The 13,322-nt window shown below is 40.6% G+C and overlaps 1 protein-coding gene across 3 annotated transcripts; it reads right to left on the bottom strand.

Annotated features, from left to right (window-relative positions):
- Window positions 1-5,684: 5,684 nt before the first annotated feature.
- Window positions 5,685-10,528, bottom strand: slc14a2 (solute carrier family 14 member 2). 3 transcript variants are annotated; one of them, XM_034542679.1, is made up of 10 exons: window positions 10,443-10,528; window positions 9,964-10,029; window positions 9,678-9,861; window positions 8,828-9,017; window positions 8,370-8,498; window positions 7,769-7,961; window positions 7,238-7,385; window positions 6,850-6,984; window positions 6,693-6,742; window positions 5,685-6,605 (listed from the first exon to the last, which is right to left on the bottom strand). In XM_034542679.1, the coding sequence occupies exons 1-10, from the start codon at window positions 10,464-10,466 to the stop codon at window positions 6,306-6,308; spliced, it is 1,419 nt and encodes a 472-aa protein (XP_034398570.1). In that variant the 5' UTR covers window positions 10,467-10,528; the 3' UTR covers window positions 5,685-6,305. The 3 variants fall into 3 exon arrangements, with proteins under 3 accessions (XP_034398570.1, XP_034398569.1, XP_034398571.1); XM_034542678.1 differs by having other exon boundaries at window positions 10,431-10,489; XM_034542680.1 differs by having other exon boundaries at window positions 6,454-6,605; window positions 6,875-6,984; window positions 10,431-10,477.
- Window positions 10,529-13,322: the final 2,794 nt, after the last annotated feature.

Raw genomic sequence — 13,322 nt, 5'->3', positions numbered from 1 at the left:
GGATTAGTAGACACAACAACACAATGCTCCATACCTCAACTCTTCAGTCTCTGCTTCTATTTCTTTTCACCTTTGAAACAGAGCTATTAATCAGCAATGTGAATGGAAATGTGGCCGCTCCAGTTCTTAAGTTTAGTGAGACCTAGCCTGTAAATGTTTGTGCCCTGAAGAATGCAGAGTTTTGCATTTTAATCAGTCAGCTGGTGATGTTTGTTGAGCTGTTTAGAGGGTGCAACTCGACTGCAGGAGCAGCATTCACTCATGTGATTGAAACCACTGTGATACAATCTGTCTAAAACACAATTTGAGATGCTGTAGTCAAGAAGTCAGCACAGTGAGGATGTTGTGTTGCTTAAAGTAGACTAATTAGCCAATTAGTATTGGCTAATAATTGAATTTGCCGTTTTGTGCCATTTCAAAGTTGCTTTTCAGACCATTACACTTTGACAGTATAGCTCACCATGAAATTCTGTATTTGTAATGTTGGAAAAGTTTGAATCTTTCTGACAGACATTAACATTTTGTGAAAACTGCATGCTACTGAGATATTAGGATAGCCACATGGTCCATATTGCTTTCCCTCTCCAAGAGGTCTCTCTAACTTTCCTCTCTCACTGGTCCACATAAAGAACATCTGTTGTGGGTCCTGGACTAGTATTAATGCTCTTTTTGCAGTTCAGCATACACTGTTGTGTTTAAGATGAGTATATTCAATTGGTTACATGTCCTAATGAGGTTGATACTACTTTATATATCTGTGTATGCAAATATGTTTGTGTTGCAGCATGACCACAGCTCCAGGACTTAGCTATGATACTGCCAAGTAGTTTAGCTTTAGCTCGGATACAAGCGGCCGAAATGAGCTTCCTCCGTAGGGTGACCGGGCTCAGCCTTAGAGATAGGGTAAGGAGCTCGGACATCAGGGGGGAGCTTGGAGTCGAGTCGCTGCTCCTTCGTGTCGAAAGGAGTCAGCTGAGGTGGTTCGGGCATCTAGTCAGGATGCCTCCTGGACGCCTCCCATTAGAGGTTTTCCGGGCACGTCCAACTGGTAGGAGGCCCCGGGGAAGACCGAGGACACGTTGGAGGGATTATATCTCCCGGCTGGCCTTGGAACGCCTCGGGATCCCCCAGAATGAGCTGGAAAGTGTTGCGGTGAGAGGGAAGCCTGGGTCGGCCTGCTGAACCTGCTGCCACTGCGACCCGACCCCAGATAAGCGGGTGATAATGGATGTATGGATGGATGGTTTAGCTTTACAGGAAAACAATGAACACATCCAAAACTACTGTGACAGTATTCAGTAGATCAGAACAGTGATTTAAACAGCAGTCACTTCAGGGCAAACTGCACGTGAAGCTTCACGAAGCAAAAATGTGATGCATCATGATAAAGCTCTGAGGGTTCGTGACTATGTTTACTCCAAAAAGTACTCTCTGGGGACAAGCTGTTATCTCCATCCAGTTTTAACATAGTTTGGGTTTAAAGATTCAAACAGGCCCTGCCACCACCAATTAATTATTAATATTCTCTGATTATCAATTAATCAAATCAAAACCCTGATCCAGTCAAGATGAAGGTCGAAAATATGCCACATAATGATGTACGCATGATTTCGGATCATACACATTCAACAGAAAACAGTCCATAGATATTGGTGATTCATGCATGTGAGAGAAATACATAGCCCTTTATCAGTTAATCTGACCTCAGAAACCTTGCACCCACTGGAGTAAATTAAGAGAGACAAACAGAACAGGAAAAACAGGAAAAGTCGATGACGGAAGTATAAACACAAGGCAGAGGCATATCTGACCCCATGGCATGGACACGTCAACCAGCTGCAGAACCCTTCAGATCATCACTTTGTGGTGCAGATAATTTGTCCCGAGGAAACACTCTGTACGGAGAGTGGACTCTCCACCCACAGGAGGTAGAGCAAGTTTGGCAGATATACAGCCAGGCAGCCATGGATCCTTTTGCCTCGCCTCACTGTACGTTGTTTTTCTCCCTGTTGGACGTTGCCTCTATTGGCAAAACGTGCTGCTCTATGCATTCTCCCCTCCCCTCCCCTATGCATTCTCCCCCACTCTAGCCAGGGTGAGAGAGCAGGGCATGTCGCTAATCCTGATAGCCGCGGTGGTCGTCCGAGCCTTGTGTAGCGAAAATCATACAACTTTCCAGTGTTTGGTGGCGGACCTGCTTTGTTTCTTGCAAGAATGTGTAGATCAGGGGAAAGTCTTTTCTCCAATTAAAGTTGATTTAGCAACTAAAAAATGTATTTCCTGCAAAAAATGCGTTGGAATGCTGAAAGCTGAAATTAATCGCAAAGAATTGCATGAAAATACAGAAATGGGAAACTACCTGCCTGAAAAATGTTAAAGCCCAAAAGCATTGAACTGCAGTGCTTGAAAAGGAAGAGTGAAAATTGTGGGAATGTTGGGAAGTTTAAAATATTTCTTTCACAAGATTTCTTAAACTCCTCTCCAGCGTGGCTGCGCAATACACACCTATTATAAACTCAGAGAAGGTCTAAATAAAGCATAAAACATTAGCTGTGAACATTTAAAAAATGTGGAAGATTCAATTCAATTCAGTTTATTTTGTATAGCCCAATATCACAAATTTGCCTCAGACGGCTTTACAATCTGTACACATACGACATCCCTGTCCCAGGACCTCACATCAAATCAGGAAAAACTCCCCAAAAATAACCTTTGACAGGGAAAAAAGGGAAGAAACCTTCAGGAGAACAACAGAGGAGGATCCCTCTCCCCGGATGGACAGACGCAATAGATGTCATGTGTACAGAATGAACAGCATTTACAAAGTTACATAAACACATTACATGAATATGACAATGTATGAATGGAACTCCAATCCATGAAACAGAAGGAGGTAGAGAGGAGGGGGGGCGGGGTATCAGCAGGGCCAACGCGGGAGGCCGGCTCACCAGGCATCAGACACCTCCAGGTCCAATGGACCCTATGAGACGTGAAGTCACAACGACTCCGGGGAGGAAGCAGAGTTAATAAGGTGCAATGGAGAGATGTAAATTCATCCATAAGGAGAAAGAGAAGATGAGATAGGTGCTCAGTGTATCCTAAAACATCCCCCAGCAGCCTATAAGCCTATAGCAGCATATCAAGGGGCTCGACCAGGGCAAACCTGATTCAGCCCTAACTATAAGCACTATCAAACAGGAAAGTCTTAAGTCTATTCTTGAATGAGGTGACTGTGTCTGCCTCCCGGATTGAAAGTGGAAGCTGGTTCCATAAAAGAGGAGCTTGATAACTGAAGGCTCTTGCTCCCATCCTACTTTTTAGGACTCTAGGAACCACAAGTAGTCCCGCATTTAGTGAGCGCAGCTCTCTAGTGGGGCAATATGGTACTACAAGCTCCTTAAGATATGATGGTGCATCACCAATCAAGGCTTTGTAGGTGAGGAGAAGAATTTTAAATGTGATTCTTGATTTTACAGGGAGCCAGTGCAAGGCAGCTAATACAGGAGTAATGTGATCTCTTTTCTTAGTTTTTGTGAGTACACGGGCTGCAGCATTCTGGATCAACTGGAGGGATTTAAGAGACTTATTAGAGCAGCCTGATAATAAGGAGTTGCAGTAATCTAGTCTGGAAGTAACAAACGCGTGAACCAGCTTTTCTGCATCTTTTTTAGACAAGATGTGCCTGATTTTTGAAATGTTACGTAGATGAAAAAATGCAATCCTTGAGATTTGCTTAACGTGGGAGTTAAAGGACAAGTCTCGGTCAAAGATAACGCCTAGATTCTTTACAATGGTGTTGGATGCCAGGGAAATGCCATCTACAGAAACCACATCACCAGATAATTGATCTCTGAGGTGTTCAGGGCCCAGTAAAATAACTTCAGTTTTGTCTGAGTTTAACATCAGGAAGTTGCAGGTCATCCATGTTTTTATGTCTTTAAGACATTCTTGAATTTTAGCGAGCTGGTTGGTCTCCTCTGGTTTGATCGATAGATATAATTGAGTATCGTCTGCATAGCAATGAAAGTTTATGCAGTGTTTCCTGATAATATTGCCCAAAGGAAGCATATATAAGGTAAATAAAATTGGTCCAAGCACAGAACCTTGTGGAACTCCATGATTAACGTTGGTGGTCATTGAGGCTTCATCGTTTACAAATACAAATTGAGATCGATCTGATAAATAGGATTTAAACCAACTTAGTGCGGTACCTGAAATGCCAATCGACGGATAGGATGTCATGATCAATGGTGTTGAACGCAGCACTAAGGTCTAATAATACCAGTACGGAGATGAGTCCTTTATCTGATGCAATTAGGAGGTCATTTGTAATTTTCACCAGTGCTGTCTCTGTGCTGTGGTGTTTTCTAAATCCTGACTGAAACTCCTCAAATAAACTATTCTGATGTAGGAAGTCGCACAACTGATTTGCGACTACTTTCTCAAGGATCTTAGAGAGGAAGGGAAGGTTAGAGATTGGTCTGTAGTTAGCCAACACCTCTGGATTAAGAGTGGGCTTTTTCAGGAGAGGTTTAATTACAGCTACTTTGAAGGAATGTGGTACATGGCCTGTTAGCAAAGACACATTAACAATATCCAGCAGAGAGGTGCCAATTAAAGGCAACACGTCTTTAAGCAGCCTCGTTGGGATGGGGTCTAAGAGACAGGTAGACGGTTTAGAAGTAGAAACCATTGAGGACAATTGGTCTAGGTTAATGGGAGAAAAGCTATCCAAATATACACCAGGGCATACAGCCGTTTCCAAGGCCACTCCTCTTGATGACAGATCGGCAGTAGTTGAGGGCAAGAGATCATCAATCTTGCCTCTAATAGTTAAAATATTTTCATTGAAGAAGTTCATGAAGTCATTACTACTGAGGTCTATAGGAATACACGGCTCCACAGAGCTGTGACTCTGTCAGCCTGGCTACAGTGCTAAAGAGAACCCTGGGGTTGTTCTTATTTTTCTCTATTACTGATGAGTAATAGGCTGCTCTGGCATTACGGAGAGCCTTTTTATACGTTTTAAGACTATCTCGCCAAACTAAGCGTGATTCTTCCAGATTGGTGGAACGCCATATACTTTCGAGCTTTCGTGAAGTTTGCTTTAGGTCGCGGGTCTGAGGGTTATACCAGGGAGCAAACCTCCTTTGCCTCACTGTCTTTTTCTTCAGTGGGGCTATCAAGTCTAGTGTCATTCTCAGTGAGCCTGTAGCACTATCGACAATATGATCAATCTGGGACGGACTAAAGTTAGCACAGGAGTCCTCCGTCACATTGAGACGTGGTATTGAATCAAATGCAGAAGGAATCAGATATCAAAAGATATCAAAAGGCTGAATCAAAAATCAAATGTGGTCTACATCTTCCACATATTACTATTATATTACATTATGGCCAACAAACAATATTACCACAGAAATTATTCAGCCCTTAAATGATAAACGTTCCATTACTGTTTCCAATTCATTTCAATTCAGTTTGGATTTATTGACAAGAAAATGTTGCCAAAGCATAAAAATACAATAGTACACAATACTGTTAATATGAACATTAACATAACGTTACGATTATTATATGATAATGATATATATATATATATACAGTATCATAATTACATTTCAACAAACACACGCATAATATCAGAACTCTTATCATCAAGCCAGATCTTTTTGTCGCTTAGGTTATTGTTTAATTAAAGTTTGGGTAGTCTCGGTGTACCATCGAGACATGTTGCAGTTATTAGAAGGCATGCAAGACTGATGTGTCAGGTGCTAATCTCATATATACTTTATTATATTAGATTATGGCCCACAAACAATATTTCCACAGAAATTATTCAGCCCTTAAATGATAAAAGTTCCATTACTGTTTCCAATTCATTTCAATTCAGTTTGGATTTATTGACATAAAAGTAAAAACAAAAAAAATGTTACCAAAGCATCAAAATACAATGGTACACAATAATGTTAATATGAACATTAACATAACTTTACGATTATTATATGATAAATAGAGTCGAAAGACTTCCTAAATTTCATGCAACAAGAGGTTTGCTTGTGTACGTGTTTGTTAATTAAACCGTTAAGTTCATATACATGCTTGGTGGTGTGTTATTTTTTGGAGGATGCCAATTTAAGCAAGATGGAGTGTTTATCTCCATCCTCTGTATCTCTCCCGCTGCATACATACAGTATTAAACATTATCAGCAACAGTGACCTTGGTTAGGTCATTGTGTCTGATCTCTTCAGTACCCTGCTGTTCATCCCCAGGTCCAAAGCCTTCGACATGTGTCTCGTCAGTTTCATGCCTCACTTGCTGCTCTCTTTCCTTCCAATATTTCAAGCTCCAGTCTCAGTTGCTCTTTCTCGTTCAGTATTATCTCTTCTTCGATGGTGTTCTTCTGCTCCTTCCTTTCTTTCTTCTCTTTCTCAGCCTTTTTCATTTTCTCCTGCTTCTTTAGCTTCCAGAAGAAGCCCAGGTTTTTCTCGGGGTAAGTGACTTTAGCCAGCGGTAGCTTAAAGATCTTGTTAGTCCCCGTGGTTAAGAGGAGGAAAGTGAGGGCAGAGAGACAGAAAGGCCAAGTGCAGGCTGGCAGACCAAACTGTAAATGAAAAACAAATCATGTTGCTGTGAGTAACTTATGTTTATTATGGGCTGATATAAAAAATAAGAATGAGAAAAACCTTACCGCGGACATGATATTGGCAATGGCTGAGCCGAGGTATGCACAGAAAAAAGCTGAGGAAAAGAAGAGAGATACTGTGAGATGACATTCATGTCCATATCTGGTCGTTTTATAGATAGTATAGATAGTTTATAGTTTTAACTTCCAGATGTCGACTAACCACATGTGATAGCAAGCAGATGCACCTGCCAGGTGAGAGCGTAGAACATTCCTCCGATGGCAATGCAGGCTAACACACAGTTGTATCCCCAGAGGCCAAAGTAAATGTCTCCAAAAGGTGCTGCCAGTGCCAAGCCTGCAAAATGTTAAATGACAGCAATCAAAGAAATGCCAAGATACGTTTAAAGTTGGATTATCTTAATAAATGATGACCCTACTGGTAATTTTTGCATGGATTTTGGGGGGGATTTCATCTTGTGGTTGGAACATATTGATTGTGACTTGAATTCATTCTGAAAGCACGTAAAAAAATTAGTTGTTTGTAGTTGCAAGCTCTTTAAGCGTAAGGACAGAATGACTTGCATTCGCCTGGGGTATTGTCTTCTCACCTGAAACCATGCCTACGGCAGATCCCAGGACAGCATGAGCACAGGTGATAGGGGAGGAAATGAACAGTGAGATAATGAAGATTCCTCCGGTCCACGGGTTGTCACAGCCGTAGACCTGGCCTATTCCCACAGGCACTGACATGAACAGCTGAAGAGGCAAATAAAGGTTGCATAACTGTAGATCCACAACAGCATGATTTACAACCCCATGTGTGTCCACTCATGTTGTCTTAGTGAACCCCGTGCGGGGGTGTAAAGAGACTGATTGATTTATGTCACTCTCTGTCAGCTTTGATGCACCTACACAACTCTTACATGCACTTATTAAATGTCGGATTGTAATTACACATAGCTCCTACAGAAACTGTCAATCAGATACCTTGCAGGGAAGATGTTTCAAAAGAGCTGATGAGTGACATAATGTTGAAATGCCATGAGCTCAAAGGTAAACACATCTGATCTTGAAGTGCAAAGCATCTACAGTATACTAGGTATGTAGCGTGAATAAACAAATCCTGGCCTGCCACTGACCTGGGCTACGTCGATTTCAGCCCAGGTGATGTTGGCTAGCTCTGAGCGAGGCTGAATGAGGACTTGGGGGAAGTAGTGGTTGAAGTGTCCAGTGGCAACCATGTGGAGACACACCAGGATGTTGAAGGGCAGAGTGAACACTGGCAGATCCCATCGACTGTTAATAGATCCCAGGGCACTGGACACAATCGGGCTGAAACACAAATATACAACATCACCAGTATTAGATGTAATCCGCGTTTAACTCACCCTAATATTTAAGTATATGTATTAAAATGTGTGCTTATATCTCAATCACCTTCCTAGCTCATGCTTCAACACATTTGAGCACCACTGTAATACTGTCTACAATGCTCTCTCCACATAATATAATATTTAGGGCTGACAGAATCAGCAATGATTGACTGAGGTCAGGCTAATGAAAACTGGAAGTGCTGAGACTTCAGGATATGTATATGGTCACTACTGTAAACTGATCAGTTTTGACATTTTAGATGTCATGTTTTATTTAATTTTTCGACTTTCTTACGACTTTCGCCTCTCATTTCTTATGAAATTAATATGCTGCATCATTGTATCATTTGGCAATTTAGTTACTCACCACATCATGGACATGAAGATGTTTGGTAGCAGGAGCCACCAGTACCAGTCTCCTTTGTTGGAGAACACCGCCATCAGAAGACCCACCAGGATGCCATTGTATCCATACAGCCCTGCAGCTATTGCACCTCTGAATGAAAAGTTATTTGAATGGATTCATTCAACATATTCTGCTATACAAAACTTTGTAAAATCGTCATACATAATCATTTCACTTTCCTCTACCAATAGGGAAATAATCATCCAGTTATGTATATATTTTTTCAATATAAATAAACATGTCAGTATACTCAGCAATCATGCTGGCCGACTGTTGTTGTGACTGAGTGTCATGGGGATTTAGTGTGAATGAAAGTACGTGGACTGTACGTGAGTGTTAATACACATCCAACTTTATATACAGAAACAACAAAGTAAAGATTAAATGTATTAATATCTGCAGGATCAGTTTCTTCTAACCTGTTCTGTTGCAGAATAAGGGCAGAAATGGTGGCAAAGAGTGTGCCCACAAAGCCGTTGAGAGCCCACCAGTAGTTTTGCAGGATGAGGCCAGCAAAAATGATGAGGCCGCTTAGAGGGTTGTTCACGAACATCACCTGAGCAGCTCCACGTAAAACCCAGTCCAGCAACTGCAGCAAGAAGAACTGCTCTGGAGGACAGAAAGAATGAACAGACAGATGGCGTTGACATTTGCCCAGAGCTGCTTGAGAGGCTTCCCACATTGAATGTTGTGCAAACGTTAGTTTTCTCAGGCTCACATTCTGGGATTCTGTGATAAATAATGACAAAAAATGATCGTCATTATTATTTATATTATAATGATTGAATGATTGTTCAAGGTCACAGAAACCATATCTTATATGAACAACAGGTGTGTCGACTGAAACAAAGTTGTGATACTGTATCTTATCTTCACGGGGAACAGGTTGTTTATCTAAACTCTCTATATGCTGGCTTACCGTTGTGGGGCAGTTTCAAGCTACTGTCACAGGTGTTTGATGGATATAACATGTTACATGGTTGCGTGTGACTCGTTTTTTAAATTCCTCCTTAAATAACTCTCAATTCTAGTTAAGTAACTGAACTCAAGGTAGAGTATCCTAACTGATGAACACTGAATGCGAATCATTTTACAGCGATGTTGTGCGGCCTAATGAGTGATTTAACTTGTATTTCCCAGCTTGGAGCGGTACAATGGTTATCAAGTTATTTATAACATACAGCATTTTTTATATTTTTTATAAAGCAATAGCATATTTAGCTGTTGTGTTGGCCAGGAGAGGAAGTGAAAAAAATAGTGTTGACTTACTTTCCATCCATTTTCCAAACACCTTCATGTCTCCAGAGAAGTAGGAGACTTCTTTGAGGAAGCGGGCCTTGGCCGTCTGCAGACTTCTTGGACCTGGCTGCTCGGGGTCCTCCTCCTTTCTGTCCAATTGGGAGTTGTCATGCTCTGTCGGCAGTTCAGGGCTAGCCATCAGGGACTGGAGCTCCTGCAGCCACCATTTGGTTAGAAATTAATTAGAGAATCTCATTCCAAGACAGTTTGAAGCATGTAAAATACGCACAGCATTAAATTCTGAACACTGGCTTACAGTGAATGTGGCGGCAGGAGAGGAGCAGGCAGCAGAAGTGGAGCAGCTGATACTCTTATGAATATCCTGAGAGGAGAGCAGAACAGTTGTCACTCAGCTACACATTAAGTCTTCATCACTACTTATTCTAAGTAATACCAACAAATACATATATTTGTGCAGTATTTCAAAATGAAAGAAAAAAGAAAGAAATGTTAATTGTCCATTATAAATTATGATTAGAATGTTTATTTATTTACTGCATATCATAATGATCCATGTCTACCAACTATGATCAATGATTTGAGTTCATTGAATTTTAATTAACCATCCATCAAAATCCAATGCTCTCAGAAGAGGGAATAATATACCTACGATAATTTGTGTAGCTATAATGTTTCAATATTAGTTCATTCGATCAAACAGGCACACATTCATGTAAGTTTAGTAGCATTGTACTGTCCTGCTGGACTTTGAAAAACACTTACAAGTGCTCCTACCTTTGAGCAGTGTGATCCAGGCATATGTTCCAGAATAGACGCAGACTGGCTTCTCTCAAGCTGCGCTACTTAGGTTTCCCCTGAAAGCTTTTATAGCGACAGACTACAGAGGAAACCCAACCTCTCATCTATCAGTCTGTGCAGGAATCTCTGACACTGTACTGTGATCATTTTGCCACACCCAAGGAAGTTCTAGGATTATCACCTCTTAAACAAGATAAGCTAACAATTTTCAAGCAATTTGAAATGCTAAATAATCTTTATAGAACACATTAAGGTCTACTCATTGTTTATCTCAAGATAACTTAAACGTTGAATATCAACCTAAAGATAAACATGGAATAGTTACAAGCACAAACACATCACACTGGCTAGCACTGCCGCCTCACAGCAAGTGGGTCCCGGTTTCAATCCCAGGCTGGACGGTCCTTCTGTGTGGATTTTGCATGTTCTCCTTGTGTCAGTGTGGGTTTTCTCCAGGTCCAAAGCTTAAGTTCATTGTGGAAACTAAATTGCCCGTAGGTGTGAATGGTTGTCTGTCTCTAAGTGTCAGCCCTGTGATATTCCTTCTTTACTGGTTTTAACAGACGACATCAGCGCATAGTTGTGTTCATTGCCTTTTTGGCACAGTCTTTTTTGATCTCTGAATGAAATCCATTCCTTTACCTACCTTACCGTCTCCCTGTCTGCACCTGGGTCCTGCCTTAAAACCAACCCTAACAGTCTCATTGAATCAAATTAACACTGTCAGACAAACCCCTTGCTGTTCAGGTGTGTGTGTGTGTGTGTGCAAGGTTGGGCTGTACAGTGCGACATGTTTAGACTACTGTATGTTTAACACGCTACAAAAACGTTGTTGTGTGCAATGAATTTAATTATTTGATTAGAACCATACTAATACTACAGACTGTGAATAACAAGTGGGTGTGGCAGTCATGACATTACCCATTAGTTTGTGGACTGACATTTTGAAGCCTAGAATTCTGGTTTTAGCCGTCGTCATCTTGGATTAGGGTCGTCATCATCTTGGCTTTTTGCAAGCAGTAAGTGTATATTTGGAGGAGTGACGCCATGGTGGAGATGCCATAACAGCTCTGGGAGCGACCTGTCAATCCCAATGTAGCTACATGCCGTGTGTTCTAATTTACTGGGAACATAATGTGTTTGAGTGTGGACTTGATTTCACATCGCTTTTCTACTTGAGATTACGTGAGATGGCACCTGGATATGTGCAAGAGGTCATGTGACCATGACTAGATTATCATTGCAGGGAGGATAGCCTACTTAATAGAGGTGGCGTTAATGTTATTAGTATCACCTATGCTCACCCAAGACAAAATGTTTACTGTGAAAGTGGCCTATAGTCTGTAAACAATGCCCTTTTATATTACATGTTTCTCAAACATTAAATCAAATCAAAGCTACTAATCTAATAAAAGCCAAAATCATGAGAAATTAATAATATTATTGGTAAAATGTTTTTTGTTGTAATTTTTGGTAAATTAATAGATCATTTGAACCATCTGAGGATTTTAGAATGGAAATGTATCTTTGGTATAACTGCTAACAACTTCTGTAAATATTTATTCTGTTCTACAAAATTAGCATCATGACATGATATCAAAGTCATCAACAGCAGACACACGCATGCGCACACGCAGACTTACAGATGGATAATGCGAGGGCAGAATGGTTTGTTTGTTCCTTTAGCATTTATTTAGTCATTAAACACAATTACAGTATAGTTACTGAGCTGATGAGCAGCATTGATTGCTGCTGCAGACATCTAGTCATCGCAAAAGAAGGATGAGGAGTAGCCTGAAAGAAATTTCCAACTTTTTTCTTAAACTCATTACAAGAGGAATGAAGGACAGCTATGTTTGTTGTCCTTTGTCAAATCGTGAAATAGTTTGAGTTGTAAAATAGTGTGGTTTCACATGTTGTTTCACTGTTGTTTTTTAACAGACTTGTCTTTCCCAGCAAACATGAAACACTGTTGTATAGTTGCAAAATATTGTATTAAAGTCTGTATTATTGTATTTTTGAGTATGCAAGAAACACACCAACCACACTAATGCTACGTATTACTTTCAGTAAATGTATCTCCATTGTAATGCTCTCTCTCAACAGTAAGCTCCTTTTCTTTTTTCCAAGGGTGTGATATATACAAAAAAATATATATATTATAAAAATGTGATGGTGACCTAAGAGACATTTTAGTATTAAAAGAATATTACTGTGAAGCGAAACCTTTAGGTTAAGTGTTAATGGCACCTATAGATGCTGTTATGTGACAGAATATTAATCATGTTAATCATCAGAAGATATTGAACCTGTCTGTTCAGTTATTGAATGGACCAACTTTTCAACCTTCATGTTTTACTGCCATGTTGCACCTGTCTTCCTGGATGTAGATGTGCTACAGGCAGAAGCTCAACGTGACGCACATGAGTGGTATGTGTTTTTAGGCAAGAACGAGGCATGTACAGAAGGCCATTTGAGCAGGTAACATGGGTCGTGTCAACTTGCCAAATTCTCAGAAATTGACATCCTAGCATATCAGGAAGTTGCTGTACTCCGTAAGATGTCTAATTGTTGTCACGTTAAAGCAAATGTCTGTAACAGCCAACAGGTTGTTTTCTAAGAGGGTTGTTAGAAAGGAAGTCCGTGCTCAGCCCTCTCCTATATTTAGGTTACTTCCAGCTTCTGTGACAAAGTTGTCCAGTACATTTACAAGTAGTTTTACATGGGAGTTTTGAAGGCTTTAATGTCAATGGAAAATCTGAGCACTGATTTGTTTACCAGCGGCTTTAGAAGATTAGGTTGACAGGGACATCTAGTGGAAAGATGAGAAATGACACATCAACTGCGTCTTTATTT

The sequence above is a fragment of the Cyclopterus lumpus genome, chromosome 9 (genome assembly GCF_009769545.1).
Source record: "Cyclopterus lumpus isolate fCycLum1 chromosome 9, fCycLum1.pri, whole genome shotgun sequence".
NCBI lineage: Eukaryota > Metazoa > Chordata > Actinopteri > Perciformes > Cyclopteridae > Cyclopterus > Cyclopterus lumpus.
This window is presented reverse-complemented; position numbering and strand designations above follow the sequence as displayed.

What these genes read in the sequence shown, in the direction of transcription:
- slc14a2 (XM_034542678.1), bottom strand. Translation starts at nt 10,466, where the DNA reads ATGCCTGGATCACACTGCTCAAAGGTAGGAGCACTT. An exon ending in ATCTTCATGTCCATGATGTG is followed by an intron (nt 7,962 to 8,369) that starts GTGAGTAACTAA and finishes TTTGTGTTTCAG; the next exon opens with CCCGATTGTGTCCAGTGCCC. An exon ending in CTGAAATCGACGTAGCCCAG is followed by an intron (nt 7,386 to 7,768) that starts GTCAGTGGCAGG and finishes TTGCCTCTTCAG; the next exon opens with CTGTTCATGTCAGTGCCTGT.